At 38.5% G+C, this 18,200-nt stretch overlaps 1 protein-coding gene across 5 annotated transcripts in view; it reads right to left on the bottom strand.

Annotated features, from left to right (window-relative positions):
- Positions 1-17,853, bottom strand: part of CFAP54 (cilia and flagella associated protein 54) — a 112,316-nt gene extending 94,463 nt beyond the window's left edge. For 2 of the 5 annotated variants that reach the window (XM_030480038.1, XM_030480039.1), the window contains exons 1-8: positions 17,616-17,841; positions 11,649-11,754; positions 7,181-7,327; positions 4,866-5,037; positions 2,982-3,040; positions 1,929-2,072; positions 1,381-1,494; positions 1,180-1,281 (exon numbers count right to left, since the gene is read on the bottom strand). In XM_030480038.1, the coding sequence (XP_030335898.1) occupies positions 1,180-1,281; positions 1,381-1,494; positions 1,929-2,072; positions 2,982-3,040; positions 4,866-5,037; positions 7,181-7,327; positions 11,649-11,754; positions 17,616-17,812 (1,041 nt within the window). In that variant the 5' untranslated portion in view covers positions 17,813-17,841. Of the gene's footprint in view, positions 1-1,179; positions 1,282-1,380; positions 1,495-1,928; positions 2,073-2,981; positions 3,041-4,865; positions 5,038-7,180; positions 7,328-11,648; positions 11,755-17,615 lie in introns of all 5 variants that reach the window. The other 3 variants (XR_003990621.1, XR_003990620.1, XM_030480040.1) reach the window with 3 other exon arrangements.
- Between the last annotated feature and the right edge of the window lie 347 nt (positions 17,854-18,200).

Here is an 18,200-nt window from a genome sequence, read left to right as displayed (position 1 = left end):
CTCTGAAAGCATTAGGAATGACTTGCAGATTGGACAACAGGAAAAGTAGGTTAATTGGGAGGGTAGGGTGGTACTGGAAGAGGTTATCTAGACTGATTAGGGAATCTTCTTCATTCAAGGTTGTGAAGACAAAGCCACAGCTGGTTTGATCTGTCTTAGCAAAAGTCATTCTTCAAGTCAGAAGCTGGACTAAATGACTTCCAGAAGTCCCATGCAACCAATATCTTTACACCTATGATACTGCAACAGTAATTCTTCATAATTCTTCATAATGTATTGTTTGCAAAAGAAAACCAAAACTGTCTATAGTATATCACCATCAGCTAACAGCATTCCACAGAATAATGCTTTTTACCACAAGATGGTGTCACAAAGAGATCACAATCTTTTGCTTTCACGGGTGCAAAGCATCCCAATCTCAGTAAAAGAGTGTGCGTTTGGGAGCTTGCTGATTAGTACTTTCAGTCACTTCTCTCTGACAGCTTCCTATAGAAAACTGCAGGAATTAAATTTATTTAAATCACAGTTGCAAATAGTAGGAAAGCAGAACAACTATCTGCCCATCACAAAGGGTAGAACCACTCAGACAGAAGCATCCCGTTTGGCGCAGTGAAATCAAAATGGGAACTTTCTGTTCTATCTTCACAGTCCTGAATCTAGGAACGGTCTTGAATCCAAAAGACCTATCAACCTATAACCAAAAATGGATCATATAATCTAAGTAACACACACGACCATTTTTTTTTTTTTTAAATACAGGCTGCAAAGAATACAAGGAAAGAGTGAAATTTGAGGAAATTCATTACTTCCTTAAAGGTCTACTTTGTATCCTGGATTCCTTTCTCTAATTCCTGGTATCTTGCAGAAAAGTAAGTGGTCTTCAAAAACAATCTCTCAAGACTTAAGAGACTTCCCCAATGTAAGCACAAAATAATTTAAAAACATGGTAGCTTTTTTTCAAAGTACCCCTTTATCTACACAGTAATTTAGCACAGCAGGATAAACTCTGGACTCCCACACACTTGGTAAGAACTTGAACAAGATTTCTCTTATTTTTAGTGCTAAAATAATTGCTTTCTCCTTGTAATTATCACCATGTGTATTAAGCAAAATTACACCACATATTCATCACATGCAAATAGTAAACACAGAGATAATTATACAAAACGTTAGACTCACATTTTGTGTTTCTTTCAGGTTAACTCTTAACTTAGGTCGAAAGTCGGTTTTTTGCTTTCTTCTGGGTTCATATACTGCTCTCTTGAATATCATTACTGACATCTGACACAAAGGAAGAAGTAAGCAAATAACTGTGTTACATGTTCTGATCATACAGATTGTAACTACTCTACCTGTTTATAATGAATTGAAGAATGATACCTTTACAGTGGCCTCTCTAAAAATCTTTTTTGTCTCTGAATTTTCCAGCGAAGAACTGATATTTTCCAATTGCTTCAGTTCATCAATTTTAATCAGACCACGGCGAGCAAATATCTGTCCAAAGTATTAGGGAAAAAAAAAACAAACAAATAACTCTATTTTCATATTCTGTATGTTGGTATTTAATTTTAGAATCATCTCATTCTTGAAATCAGACAGCTGCAAATTGCTGCAGTGAAAGCCAGGTCATGAACAACACTTGAAAAAGAAAACCTTTGCAAAATACCTTTTGTATGTATGCATGGGGGCTGGCCAGTACTTAGTGTTAGGAATCTATGAGTATGATTATATTACAGAGTGCTGTTGCATTTAACTTTGAAATGATTACTCATTTACATATGGAAACACACCTCCACTATGCAGTTAAATTGTGGAATATGGGCAGAACTCTAAATTCATGCGATCTGATAATAAGCAGGAATACTTCAATAAATATTTATTTCCCATTTGATTGCATCTGAAATGCTACGTATGGTAAATCAGGATACCTCTCCATGGATGCCGTCTTGACAATCAAAATAACACTGAGAAACTGCAGTATATAAGGTGGCTCTCCATGTTAAATAATGTACAGATAAGAGCGGAATGGATGATTCCATACATATACTGGCCCACAGTAAGTATTCCAGGACCTGTATTGAAGAAATCCAGTTTCAAACTGAATGCATATTAACCTATACAAATACACTTCCTATTACTAAAGGACACATACAAAGGCTTATCTCACTTGGTGGGACAAGTTAAAAGAGAGAGAAAAAAAATCACAAAAATTGTATTAATTTAAACATGTTTTATTGACTACAATGAATCCTCCTTAGTCCTAAATTAAGACCACATACAGATTTTCCTTTTGTCCTAATTTAAAGAATCTGAAATACCTACAATTGATCCATCTGTTTCCTGGATAGTAAAAGCCTGAATACGTTAAAGGAGGTGCTAAATCACTTCTGATTTCAATATAATACATTCAAAGACTAAAAAAAAAAAAAATCTTTCCTGCTCAATGAAGGATTAATATAACAACAGATAAGAAAATATACTGGATTAAGGCTGAGTCAGTCTCTGTTCAAGTTTTAGGAGAAGAAAGAACAGCTAAGACAAACAAAAATTACACTCACAGTTGAAAAGCAAAGGGCAGGGGGGAAAGGCCAGGTCATTTTTATCAAGTATTTACAGCTAAAAATCTAGCCACAAGGTGTCAGTACATTTCCACATTTTAAGAAACAAAAGACCAATTCTTGGGACTTGATATAGCTGTCCAGAAAAAAAAAAAAAAAGAAAAGAAAAAAAAAAAAAGGCATCTAGAACACTGAAACATATCAGTTTCAGTTTCATATCTCAGCAAGATATTATGCTGGACTCCATTCCACAGCCGAGGAAGGAGCAGAGTCATGAAGGCATGAGAGCTTAGAAATCAGCCATATTGAAACCTAGATATTTTATTCCGTTGTGACAAAGTGCTACTACTGACAATGACAATGAAACAGAAAAGTCAGGGTACAGTGTTATGCAAAATATAGGTGCATTTTCTTTTGCCATACCTTAGCAGACTGACCTATCATCATCAAATGTCTGCATATGGTGTAAATCTGAACAGTACCTGCAAAAGTAAATTAAAATTAATAAAAACTAGGTAAGTTCTACAATCCTACATGAAGTTGTTATGCTAACCAACTGAAACTTTTTTTAAATATCTGGGTTCTTATTTCCAGAGGCTGAAAAATAAACTAATTATTTTTCTATAATGACTTTTAAATTAGAGAAGATGAAGACATTAAGTTCTTGGATGATATTACCTTAAAAAATACCTACACAATGAAGTAGTATAATAAAAGAATGAAATCTGAAACATGTACCTTATCAATTTTTTTATTAAGTAACTGGTAGAGAGAAAAGTCTTTTTTTTATACCCAAATGCCAGCCTCTCTGAAAGAAAATATTACCTCTCTTCATAGACCTTATTTTAGATGATTCTTTTAAGTCTGTCATGGCACTGTCCTGGCAGACACCACCACTATTATGTGATATTAAGTATGATAAGTGAAATGAAGAAAATTGATTGTGGCTAGTTTTCAAGAGCATCAAAGTAACTTACAAATAAAATCCTATCATAAAAATATTTAATTTAGGCTATGTCACCAAATTGCTTTTCAAAAATCAGCCCCAGAAGTATAAAAGACATTGCAGTTCAGCGGCAAGGGGGGGAATCTATTCTGTCTGACACCTGTGGCAGCAGGAGGCATAACAATGTCAACTGTCATAGCTAGAAGAGTGTTATTATCCCAATAAGCAAGAATGGAGCAAGCACTAGGAAGACTTCTTTTTATCAGTCGAATGTGTAATGAGGCACAAAATAGATTGCCAGAAATTACAGAAAAAGGCTCAGGAACTGGGGAAAATCTGCGTTAGTGCCTGCTTTTAATTAGATTAGATTATTGGCTAGGCTTGGTACAGAGACCTGTCCCACACACAGGTAGTGGGACTCAGGAATGGCAGGTGAGCATGTTTTGGTTTTAATTCTTCTCCCATAGAAACGGACAAACAAAAACGACACCTCAAAAGTAAGGACTGAGGGCAACGGCAGCCCCAGCAAAACAAAAGGATAAGAACTTTGACCAATTATAGCTTGGAGAAAACAAAGTTTCCAAAATTAAATTAAAAACACATTATCTCCTCAACTTATATTGCAACAATTGACCATAGTACAGCAAATTAATGATAGCAAATTTTGATTAAATAACATTGCCTTTCAAAGCAATATTAAAAAAATGTTGTTGTTCTTGAAACAAAAATCTTGATACACATTTTATCTGTGTAACTATTTCCCAGAAGTTCCATTTTTCTTCTTTTTTTTTTTTTCCTTAATTCAAGCATTTAAAAGTAGCACACTAAAATCATACACAGAGATTCAAATTCTTATATGTCATGGGGTATTTTTTAAAAGTTTTATTATTAACTCTAGCCTTAAAGATCATTTAAAAAATACAAAGATGTAATGTCAGACAATCATTTTCTACTTTTAGATCTGAAATCCTCTCTTCAACACAAAACAAACTCATTAACACAAACATTTTATTGCTAACAAAATCCAGGGGGGTTGGGGTTTTTTTAATCAGTTTCACTCAGGAAATACCCTCATTATGCTCTTAAATTTCATTTTATTAGTACACTCTAGCCACAGCAATGGTGAAAAAGCTGTTACTTTTTCAACAGTTCACCTGAAAAAGGCACACCATGTAAAAACTTCAATTTAAAAAAAACCTTATTAAAAAAATAAAATAAAATAAAAGCAAAAAAACCCTACTGTGATTGAAGAGTAGCTAGAGATTTATTCATGACCTTTAGGTTGACCTTAAAGAATACGTGTAAAGTTTCCCTCCACAAATTTGCTTAGCAAAGAAATGTAAATGGAAATCCTGAGGTACCATTGTAGATTAGCCAACACAAATTCTCCTGAGGTAGAGCCACTTGCATAATGAGTCGTATTGAGGACAAGACATTGAAGCAAGTCTGCAGGGATTCTTGATTCTGGAGATTTCTGTCGCTGCTGCAAACCATCTGATAAATGCAAACATTTCTCTCTTGCAAAGCATGGAACTAAAATATATGGAAACATACATAAAATCAATATATGTAGTTCAAACATATGCATATATCAATTTCACATCAGCAAAGTACAACAAAATCGTGAGTACAAAAAGATCAAGTGTATCAGAAAACAAACAAACAAATAAACAAAACCAAACAACAAAAAATCCCCAGCTTGACATTGAAAGGAGCATTAAAATACGGAGAAATTGCTAAAGCTTTAAGGTTGCTGTATCATCAGCCTGCGTCAGTTTCCACTGCATCGCAGGATGCAAATGCACCTAGTGCACTAGGGCTGCTGAAAGGGCCGTAGGGAGAAAGGATCTTAAAAAAGGCATTAAACTGATATTCAAGCAATCTGACTTTAATTCTTAGCTTCTCTGTAGATGCCTGCTGTAAACTTAAGTCTTAACTTTTCTGCACTTTACTTCTCCATCTGTATCACAGATATCTGATTTCTCACTCTCACCCATTGCATTTCTCTTCTACGGATGCATTATTCCTTCTCTTCCTTGTAATACCTAACATAAGGTGATCTCAGTCTTGTCTGGAGTGCAGTATCATGTGAGCAAACCAACGTAATAAAATGAGCTAAGTGGGACACAGACAGTCAGTATCTATCAACATCTCAGAAAACTACTAACCTGATAATATTTTAAATTATATTATTTTTTGCAGTTAATTCACTGAAACTGGAAATTTCAAGTCTTAGAACAACTTTGATTTCTTTAGTGATACATTAAAAAACAAAAGGTAGCCACAGAAATCTGGCAAAAAAATTCTATGTAAAGCCTTCAAATGTAATCACTTGGCATATTATCATTATCAATTTCCAGTTGTAGAGATTATTGTCAAACTAGATTCCATGTAAAAAAATTTAGGGATATCTCAGTGTCTCAAGGCCAAGTTATAGAATAGGCATTTTAGTATAGACAACATCTAGCACTAGGATTGATTCAAAGCCTACGCAGACATACAGAAAACAGGAGAAACCAGCTCTGGAATTTCAAATTTATTTAAGAAGCATTAAAAAAAACCAAGCAAACAAATCCAAAACAAAACAAAAAAAAAAAAACAAACCAAAAATACAAAATAAAATGGATTAACATAGTCTTTGATCATATTCTCTCTAGGAAGCTGAACTACATTTGAAAAACAAAAAAATAATATAAACAGAGTTATCTCCTCTATCATGACATCTGCTTCTAGCTTTTAAGCAAACAGTCTGCTTTTTTCTCCTCACTAAACACCTATTTACAATCTAACTCTGACTAGAGGAATATGAATTTGATTAGCTCAATACACAGGAAATCCCTATGGTTTCTTTTTGTTGGTCTTGATGACAGAATAACTTGCATTAGCTTTTTTTTAAATCTCCACCACGTACTGAGCTTCTCAGCAAAGAACGGCTTAAGGTAAAATCTAACATACAGCCTATATCTACTGTAACACCTTCCTCCATGGATAACAAATGATAAATTGCCTGCCTGTGCCTTGATAAGCAATGAACACAAAAGGATGCCAACATACTCGAGGTCAGTCAGCTTCACAGAGCTTAGAGCACTGCCAAAACTATTCAGTATTCTGCCTCTTTGTTCATAGTGAGCAAATAAGCTATTGATAGTAATGCAATGACACTGTTTACTATGTCATGAGCTTTTTTTTACATGCAGTATTTTTGCACATGTATGGTCAAGATTACAGTACAATGTTTTAATTCTCTTGCACTCTGCCTTTTTCTTAGATCACACCATACAGAAATTTCTACAATTGCAGGACAGCTATCAAATTTTGCCCATATCCTGATTCTGAGAGTGGTTAACAGCAACTGTTTCAGAGCAAAACCTGCTGTAGACAATTACAGAATAACGTGTTTAGAGAAAATTGTCTTTTTAACATTAAGTTGATAGTGGTTGTCTTATGCCACAAAAGCATAAGCACTTATATCCTCCTAAAAACATACAACAACTCTGGATGTTCATACCATAGATATGACTGTTAAGTATCAATACAATCTATATCGATAAACTATTGAAGATTAGTTAATATTGATTAGTATAGAGTACATTTTTGAGGATAAAATAGGCTACTTATTTTGAATCTGTGAAAGTCTCAGACTAAAAAAAAAAAGCCAAACAACTGAACAACCTACCGTAAGAGCTGCATTTTTGTCTCTGAAACCATGTGGAAAAAAGGTGGATTTAAATTGATGCACATCATCTGTGATATCATCCAGGTTTACAGAAATGAACTGCTGAAGATATCTTCCATAGCACTGTAGAAGTGCCAACTTATATTCCTGAAGAACAAACAATATATTCTTTTTATAGTTTGTATATTACATTCCTATTTCTATAAAACGTGTTATTTTTTATTATCTTTATGCTAAAAAGTAGGAATGTGAAAGAGCAGCCGGAAGTAAAACACTAAATTTTCATACAAACATTCCACCATGTAATTTCTAACATGAACACTCACCATATGAAAGGCTGAAGTACTTAAAAGAAGAGCTTGTGGTTTGGGAGTTTCTGTTTATTTTAATCATAAAGATGACATATCATAGAACAATTGTAAAGTATAATCCTGGTCTAATGTAATAAACTCAAAGGGTTCCTGGAATGTCCTGCAGCTTTGCAACAGTAATGATAATGATACTACACTTCTGAGAAAAGTACTTCAGAATGCAGAGCTTTATAAATAATATGCACTTCTCTCTGCCCTGTTTCTCTGATGTCAAAGCCATTTTTTCATAAAAGCAGAGGGGAAGAGAAAAGGAAGAATAAGATGAACTAAAAAAAGAATGAAACAAGTGACAACCTGAATTTACATATGGCCAAGAAGTCAGCATTAATAGACCAGAAATTGCCACTGGGTCTTTAAGAACTGTTAACAAACAGGATGTTGAGCTTTATGTCTCATTCAAAATAGAGCTCCGCAGCAGCATATTGAGCCACTCTTTACATCATGCTGAGACTGTGGTTCAGCTCTGACTCAGATGTGGAAGTGCCATTTACTGAAACACCTCCACCACTTCCTGCAGCAAAGATTATCTGGAGGTTTCGCTACCAACTTCACTAATTCTAGTGCACACACACACACCAGTAGTGATAAATTCTGGGGGTAACAGTAACTAATTTGTATTCATTAAAATGTTCCTTTCATATTTAATCACAGAAAATTCAAAAGTATTCCCTTGCATTCACTTTTTTCAATATAAATTGCTACTACCATGGCAACACTTACCCCGAATTTTCAATCACCTGAGGAGTCTAACTCACGTGGCCCTATTGTCCTCTTTGCTGCATGAAAGCAACAGCCATACAGAGAAACTTTTACTTTCCATGGACAGCCATGGACAGTCAGTCACTTGTGTAATCTAATACACTGATTCAGGCTGTTATAACTCTTAGAATCCAAAGTCATGGATCAGAATACCATTAAGCTACTTACTGATTTATTTAAAAAAAAAAAAAAGGTAATTTCTCTCTGAAGCAGTTTAAAATATAAGTATATGATCAGAGATAACAAGCAGATACAGGCAGAGAGGGAGGGATAAAAAATGAGTCAGTACTGATCAGTATGGTGACTAACGGGCTAACTAATTTCCAGATATATGACATAATGAATTTAGGTGTGTCCTAAAAGATACATAGCAGATGTATAATAGGAAAGAATCCAAAGTGAGAAGGCATTAAAAAATAAGAGGAGAGAAAGTTAAGTCGGTGCTTACCCACTGACTACTCATATTCAATAATTCATTTTTAAAGACTAGGCATCATTAATATCATATAACAAAGACAGATTAAAATTTAAAATAATGACCAGTAGTTTTTCCACACCAGGGTATTTATGGAATAGCATCTTTCCCAACTAACACAGAACTTGGTGTTACAACGCATCCATCTTTCCAGCAATACATTAACTAACGCCATCTCTTGGCTAGTTGCTGGGTTTTTTTTCTTTTTTTTCTCCAGGGGAAAAATTGATTGAATGAAAACTAGGTTTGTAAAGTTAAAGCAATGCACTTATACATGGGAGTTCCAAAGAAAGCTCATTTCAAAGTTTTAGGCTGGCCAGCAAAACAATTTTTTCAATGACATTGATAACTTTACCTTTACTGTAGAAAACCACCTTACACTAGAGGATTGATGTTGCAAGCATTAGTCTTTACTCAGCATTCAAGATTGTTTTCAGGCAATCTAGGGTCAGACCATTAAGCACCTTTAATGTAAGTGCCAAATTACATCTGAGTTGTGCAATGGGAAGCCAATGAAAAGTACAAGAGAGCAGTTCGATACGTTTGAAATAACCTTACTGAGTACACTGTGAGAGCAGCAGTTCCCAAGCCGTGAAAGTTTTATGTGATGTTCCAAGCAGTTCCTACAGCCTAGAAGCTATGAAAACTTGAGGAAAACATGACATGAAGAAAACATGAATGGAAATGCCTAGGCAATGAAGGGGCTATTAACAAATGCAGTTATTCAAGCTTTCTTAGGAATCTCTGTTAGTATTCCTAAACCTACACCACGAGCCTACGCTTTCAGTTATAATGGCTCGACAGTTGTGGGCTTTTCCATACGCATTCTTCAACCTACCAGCGAGCATTAAGTGCTGCTGAAATTCAGCTTGCTGATCTTTATGCAGGAGGCAGGCCGCTTTTGCAGAATGCTTTAGGGCAGATGCAGTGAAGGAAATATGACCCTGTAACATCTGTGTGACACTCATATTTTTGCCATAGTCTGTGGAAAAGCTCACCTAGTAGCCACACATACGCTTTCCATACATAGCATGAATAGCATAAGTAGCATTTATACTTGCTGAATTCCATACTTGAAGGACATAAAAGTGGAAGAGCAGTTTCACTGGATGTGCTCCTGCAAAAGATGGTCCCTCAAGCTATCTTGATACACTTCCACTTATGCCCTCTTCTTTTCTAGGGGAAAAGAGGGAATCTAATAGTGTCGTATGCTGCACAGAATGAAAAAGGGTGAATACGGGTGACAATTGGCATTTTACTGCTTTCCTAATGCAAAAGTCAACGGACAGTTCTTAAAAAATATTTTAACTTTGAACACAATGTTAATTATCTGGTTTTCTTTCCAGGGGAGGAGGTGTGGGGTGTTAAAATTGAATACTCTTATTCTGAAAAAAAAATACAAACTTGGTTTAGCCTATTAATTTTTATTATGATTATGTTCAAAACCTAAGTAGAAGTTACAGAAACCTTTCCCAAAGCACTGAAGAATTCTACTAATTATAGATCTTCAGAAACTTTTGTGCTATAAATATAATTTTTCTATTACAATCAACTTTTTATAAAACTAATATCAAAAATCTGTGTCTGAGATAGGCCTGAAAGACTAAAGGACATAGTTAAAATGTATACTTGACTGCCTCAAAACACAGACGGACTAAATAGACAGAATTTTAAGCTAGGAAATTATTACTGACCAAATAAATATCTTCCAATATGTTTGTGACAAAAAGTACAATGGATTATTTCAAACACAAAATCACACTAAGCAGATAGCATCCATTTAGGAGCTGTTCCTTACTCTAAATTATGCTAATTCTCTACCAACTTTAAGTGTATTTTCTCAAGCAACTTTTCAAGTACTGAACCTTCATAATAAACTAGCCTATAATTCTGTAATCCTTCATCTTTTCTGCTTCATAACTGTACCACTTAGGACCACACACCCTTCTTCAATCTTAATAGGAATGACTTTCAACTAGCTTTCAACTATACATCTTTGAGCTGCTTCTGAGTGTTCTTCAGTAACTACCCTTGAAAGCCCCAGATTTTACAACATGATCTTCTGACACAAATATCACTGAAGTAATAAGTGGCACACCTTTGAGGGCTTATTTCCCAGCAGACACAAAGGACAATTATTATGCATGAACATAACATAAACCCGACCTTACTGAGTAAGATCAATAGTCACTAGCCCAGTATTCCATCTCCAACAGTTGCCATTAATAGATGACTAAGTAAGAGTATAAAAACAGAGTTATCATGTAGTGAAACACCCCCAAAATACTCTCAAAGCCTTCAGCAGCCTAGCTCCTGAATCTTTTTTAGTTGTGATTTACCTTTTTTGAGGAGACCAGAACTGCACACAGAATTCAAGATACAGGAGCACCACTGATACATAAGAGTTGTGTGATGTCTAATTGCACTCTGGGTTTTGTTCTCTATTCCTCTCCTGACAATTCTTTACATTCAACTCATGTTTGGTTAACTGAGCACTGAGTTGACATTTCAGCGGAACAAACCACCACTGCTCTATCATCGTCAATTTGTAGTTAAGCAGCATCTAAAGGCACAGACAGATACTGTACTCTGCCAAACAAATATTAAAGACATATTCTGGGGTGTTTAAAAAGGCGATGGGTACAAAGAAAATTCAGATACAGAAAATATATTTAAAAATCAGGGCAATTTTACAATAATAAGAAAGAGATACAAACCACCAATTCTCATTGGAATTATTTTGTAAAAGCTTTTGCTACTTTCTAAATAGTTTCCAGTGAAATATGATTAAAAATTAAAGTAGCAGAGAAACATACTAAAACAAAGACTGTGACTGAGCCTTTTCTGTTTTCATATGACTTACTTTGATCTGAGCAAGGGAATCACCAACTTTCAGAAGTTTTTCATTGTAATACCACTCTGGCAATCGAGGCTTATATTTGATCCAAATATTAAACAAAGTATTTGCTCTAAAAAAGATACAGGAGAAAAGGTTTCAGGTTAAACTGGCAGTAGACCTGTCATAACAAGCAAATAAATCAGGAAAACTTCAAGTTGTGAAAACTCCTTTCTTCCAAATCTGTTTGAACCTCTACATATTTCAAAATAAGTGATCATTAAAACTGGATTTAACAGGCAGCCAAGGACATTTCTGGGTTTCATTTCTGTCACCAGTTCTTATCACACATTTAAAATGGGACGAACTTTCTCCTGTGTAAATTCTTATTAAAATGTCTTGGTATTAATCCCCTTGCATTGTTCAAACATGGTGTCGTGGTTTGAGCCCAGTCGGTAACTCAGAACCACACAGCCGCTCGCTCACTCCCCCCCTTCCTCCCCCCGCTCCCGGAGGGATAGGGAGGAGAATCGGAAGAATGTAACTCCCACGGGTTGAGATAAGAGCAGTCCCGCAACTAAAGTATAATACAAACCACTACTGCTACCACCAATGATAATAATGATTAGTGAAATAACAAGGGGAGAGGATACAATTGCTCGCCACCCGCCGACCGATACCCAGCCCGACCCGAGCAGTGATCTGGGCCTTCCGGGTAACTCCCCCCCGGTTTATATACTAGGCATGACGTGCCATGGTATGGAATACCCCTTTGGCTAGTTTGGGTCAGGTGTCCTGTCTCTGCTTCCTCCCGGCTTCCCCTCCTCCCTGGCAAAGCATGAGACTGAGAAAAAGTCCTTGGTTGGAATAAACATTACTTAGCAACAACTAAAAACATCAGTGTTATCAGCGTTGTTCCCAGGCTGAAAGTTAAAAAACACAGCACTGCACCAGCTTCTAAGCAGGAGAAAAATGACTGCTATAGCTGAACCCAGGACACATGGTCACAAGTGGAAAATCTGTCCCACCTTTCAGCTAGTATTTGAGTGGCTCTGTTTGAAGGAACAATTTGGTATTTTAAAGAAACTCAATGAATTGTAGCTCACAACAGTTATTGGACTGGAAACTACAAATGCTAACAGCAGGAAAAAAGATGACAAAACAACAATGCATGTCAGGTAGCAGCAAACTTGGGAACAGGTAGCCATGGAATAAGCCATAGAGCTGTATAGAGCTATGGTGTATAGAGCTATAGAGCTCATGGTTATCGACTTACACCATGAATCACAAAAGAAGGAAGTCATTAGAAAGCCTCTAGCGTGAACTGCATTTGGCATGAAATGTTCAGGAATTTTAAATCATGAAGGGCAGAATTCAGAGAGAAGCAAATGATAGATTTGTTAAATAGATTGTAAGGTGATAGTTGCAATGCTCTTCTGTTGTCTCCGCCTGTTATTCGAGCCACAGTTGTCATAAAGGATGATCTTGTGTAACAAGTTACTCACTTGGTTGAACCAGCAAACCTCCCATAAACAGTAACTGGCTCTAAGCAGTTTGCCTCCTCTATAGAGGAACCGACTAACTCATGGCAATATTATAGTCCCTACTGACTGCTGATTGTCGCACTAGTGCCCTCAGTGCACAACTCTTCCACCCTCAACTTCTTTCAGAAAGCTATATTCAAACTGGAAAAGCAATAATTGATCAGACAGACTGATAAGCAGCATGGGATTTTTCAGAAAAGAATCCAGTTACCAAATTATTAATAGTATTGAGAGTGTTCACAGTGCCAGGCATCTCTTACATTTATTCTCCTAACAAACCACTTGTAGAGAAAACTCAGCAAAGAGTGCCTTGTGAAACCACAACAGCTAAATTATTCATAAGTAGCAGTTTATAAGGAAGGAAAACAACTGAAGAGAGAAGAATTAATGTTTGAAAATAACATTCTAGCTGAGTTCTCACATGTAAACCTTATGCTTATTAATGTGAGGTAGCTGGAACTTCTCGATCTCTTAAGACAGTGATGGTAGACTAGAATGCGAGACACTTTCTTAAACTGTTTTCTGACATTCAGGAACTTGGAATCCATTTTCACAGCCTCCCAGACAGCTCTTCATTGCAGCTTATAAGAAGACTCACAAAAAAGAAAAGCACAATAAGTAACATCATTTTTTCCATACGGAAATCTGTGAACCACCTTCACATTTCAAGATGAAACAAATGGCTGTATAAGAAACCTGCCAAAATGATCTTTACAGCAAAGAACTGCAACAATCATAATCCTTTTTTTCTAGAAGTATCATCTCAGCACAATTCTCAGTTCTTGAAAGTAAGCAGCAAAGAAATAAGTAGGACATTCTAGAGGTGTATCCTAAAGGAAAAATGCAGTAACAGCACAAACTAGGCCAAAAGAAACAATCTGAATAAAATGTTCTAAGGCATTATGTTTTTAAAGGAAACCATAGCCCAGCCTGATGAAGAGCACCTTCCAAACGGGCAATGAGTCCCTCCTGGCCCATCCATAAGCAATTAACAGCCTGGGTGGCCACTGACTTCTTATACTGAGAGAAGTATCCCACTCCAGTTAGTAAGGATAAATCTGCAAAGAGGTTCAAAAGCAATTTGTCAGGCATCTGAGCGGAGTTCCCTTGGACTTGGAAGAAGCTTATTTCCAGAGTCCAAGAGGATTGATGGAAACTACTAGGGGGCGTGGCAGGAGGAGAGAGAAAGAAGGAAAACAAAAAAAGGTAATTAATCAGATTGTAAGGCTGTAAAGTAACTATAGTAAGAATGACTGTGGATAAAGCTCTGGAAGGTAAGACTAATAAACTTCTTTAAGACTGACCAGCTGGCAAGTCCTCCGTGAAGGTAATTTTCATTTTTTTGTTTCAAAGGCTCATATTAACACATGAGATTCTTAGATGTAAAAAACAAGTAACAAACCTGTAATAAACTAGTTTAGTGAAATAGTGACAAATCTGACTAGACTTTCAACTTCAATGGAAAGATTAAGGTGAACCATATCTGCAGCAACGCCATGACCAACTACAAGTGATTTCATGACACAGGAATGCTTCTTTCACAAAGACAAAAGAGGAGAGTGAGATACTTCCCAAACAGCTCACCAGCCTTTCCTTTGAACAGGCTGTGGGACACCAGCATAACAAGCTAAGCAAGTGAGTTCTTAAAAAAATACTGGGCTATTGGATCTCAGAGGTTAAGTTTCTTCATTTCCAACCACTCTATGAATAATATTTTTTTTTCCCTAAGGTCAACCCATAATAGTGTGTACAGGGTAAGGCTCACATGGCTACACTTACGGATCAAAAGTCTTTTCTACAGGTAGTAAAGGATTCTCTGATACTGATCAAAAGAAGTCTTATTAAATAAGGGTGGCTAAACCACACAACATGAGATAAAATCAGTAATTCAAGGTAATCCTTTGATGGTCCAATTGCAAAAAAAGAAAATAAGGTAAAACAACTTCTTGTTTAGTTGAGGGGAAAAATACTTTTGATTGCTACTTCTTCTGATCAAAAATATTCATGATTACAGTACAGGGCAGGTCCTCAGTAATTTTTCTTACATTAGAACATTGTAAGTGCCTAAATTATGGCCTTACTGTTGACTTATCAACACCAAAGGCTGACAGCATTGAAGGAATGAAGCTGACAATTTTATTTTTCTAAACTGAACATACTTGCCATGTGAAAGCTGGTTTTCTTGCTCCTTGAATAACAAGAACACTTTGATCTCAATCCATGCCAGGAAAAGTAGATTGGCAAATGACACAGCAAGAGGTCTTTAGAGCATTTAGGAAAGCACCTGTAATAGCCATTACCTTCTAAAATTCTTAGGAGCAACTAGACTAAGGCTGGTTCTGCAAGCAGCACACACCCCAATTTTGAGTTATCAAACAATGAGAGGCAAGGGAGAAACAACCCTGAAATTTCACAATCACAAATAAATACTCATGACTTTGCTAGCTGCCTGAACATATGGTAGTAATCAGAATTCCAGTCTTCTTCTACCTCCATACTGCCCTATACAAACGAAGAATGCTGGAGGATGCAGAGCTACTGGGAGCTTTATGTTACGCAACATTCTCAACGACCTGTAATTTTGGTATGGATCATTACCAGTGACTTCTAGGATCAAGATCCAGGTAGCATTAGTTCTCACCTCCATGATGAACACTGCAGAATTCTTTGGATGAGAAAATGCTCTCATGCCAACCGAGTTATGTGTGGACATGGGTCACACCTTCAAAATACCAGTTTGAGTAAGATAGAGCCTATTCAGGCCAAAACACTCAAGAGGGCATAGTAAAGAAAAGCTTCGAGACCGTGTTCACAAAAACCGGTAACTTGGGCATGACACTGCAAACAGATTAGATTCAGAATGCCCAACTCCCAACCATAAGATACAATGAATGTGTAGAAGATAGAATGGACGTGTTTCATTATCAGCAATTTTGGTGGTATCTGAAGCAGCTGAGTAGTGTTCCTTCTTCTAAGGGACCTAGAGGGGATAACTTTCAAAGTAAGAATACAGATCAGCTGAAGCAAAATAAGGTCTGAAGCTACAGAAAGGCTTAAAAATAGCAAAGCACTGAAATCAGCTGCTGAAGCAACATAAAAAGCCGTGCTGACATTCAAACCACTAGAGGCAAAAGCCTGGAGATTGATAGATCCAGGCCTGGACCTGATGATGAACATACCACAGAAACAAATTAGAAATCCAGATCGCTTAGATAAGGAAAGACCTCCAGTGCAGACAAATGCCAGGCTGCAGAATCTGAGTACCTCCTGAAATGTATACAGCTCCTTTAGAGAAGTGTCACTTGCAGACTACATCTAGGAAAGCACTGAGTGAAACAGGTCAGGGTAGAAGCTGCGCCTAAGTGAGCTAACCATGCTGTAACCTAACTCCTGTGCTGGTTGTGAATGAAATTTTGATAACCTTAGAAACATTTTTTTTTTTTTTTTAAGACCAGTAAATTTAGAACACTGCTCAGATAATAATGATAGAAAATCAACCACCTACCTTAAAAGAATCATTTGAACTCTTACCTCTTAATGCACCTAACTAAATGCAGCAGCGAGAGGTACATGAGAAATGCACAGCATATAAAAGACATGCATGCACTATGAATCATACACCAATGCCAGTCGCCCTATCTTAACTGCATTACAAAATCTAGATTTATGCATACCCACAGATATGCATGTATGTGAGCAAACAAATATGCACAATTATCCTTGCCATATGCTCTGCCTGCATCTATGTGTATAAAAATATACCAACGTAGACACAGACATATGCACAAAAAGAGCTGTGTGGTGTTATCCTCATGTAGCCCTACTGTGAGCACATATTTTAAAGGCATGTATATGCCCACAAGTTTTCACCCTTGCACGCAGTACCACATGTTGGTGGGCTGCCAGTTGCTCTAGCACTGAGAAGGGATTTTCCTCCTGGAAAGCTCAGGCAGCTCCAATACAGCCAACAGTGGTCCTGCCAACTTCCACATCATCTTGCGCTTTTCCCCTAAAGCATTAGCTTCTAGGAAGTGCTGAAAAAGGAGGTGTTCAGATTTTGGGGGGGTTTAAATTGGGAAAAAAAAAAAAAGGAAACGGATCGCCGGTGTTTTGGCACACTGCTGGAGAAGCTGATGCAGGTGATGAAGCTCCCGCCAGGCCAGGCGGAGCGGGAGGGAAGGGGCTCTGTGGGATGCGCCGTGAGGAGAGAGCCGGGAAGGAGGGAAGGGGCAGGAGGTCGCCGCGGCGGTGCCCGGCGGGACGGGAAGGGCCGGGCAGGGCTGGCCGAGGGCTGCGGGAAGCCGGCGCGGAGGGACCCCATGGGAGGCCGCGGGGTAGAGTCTGAAGGGGGAGAGCGGTCGAGGAAGGGGCGTTGGAGGCAGGGGCAGGTGGGACCGGCGAGTGGCTCCCGGAGCGGGGAGTGACGAGGGGGCGGCGGCGCAGCCCCTACCCGTGGCGGTGCAGGTTGTGCTGCTGCGGCTTGGCCTCGCCCGCGCCTCCCAGCCGCCGGAGGAGGCCCAGGGCGTCCCGCAGCTCGGCCTCGAATCTGTCCACCACCGGGTTGCCCGGCGCCACGGCCCCGAAGAAAGAGGCTGGTAGGGGCTGCGGGACCGAGGCGGGAAACGGCGGCCCGGCGAGCTCCGCCATGCTCCGGTCCGGCCGCGCCGGGAACGCGCCGGCGTCGCCAAGCAACGGCCTCGGGCAACGGCGGGCCTGAGAGACGGCGGCGGCCGTGGAGGCCCCTGGGGCCCGACTGCGGCCCTGAGAGCTCCCCGCTGACCGCCCCCCCCCGCTCCAGGAGGGGTGGCGGGGGGATGCAGTCTGCCTTCATCCCCTGGGGAGGGGGTCTTCGGCTCGGGGGTCGGGGTGTAGCCGCCGGGGGGCGAGTGACGGGGCTTGCACAGCTGGAGGGGTACGAGCCGCCAGTCCTCGCACCTCTCTCCACCAGGGGAAAAGTCTTTTTCTCTCTCTGAGCAGCCGAAGAGTCTCCAGGGCATCGTGCAGCACAGCAGCTAGGACAGTTGCTGGCACAAGG

This window comes from Strigops habroptila, chromosome 3 (assembly GCF_004027225.2).
Source record: "Strigops habroptila isolate Jane chromosome 3, bStrHab1.2.pri, whole genome shotgun sequence".
Lineage (NCBI taxonomy): Eukaryota > Metazoa > Chordata > Aves > Psittaciformes > Psittacidae > Strigops > Strigops habroptila.
The sequence above is the reverse complement of the archived record's forward strand: the minus strand, read 5'-3'. Positions and strand labels throughout refer to the sequence as shown.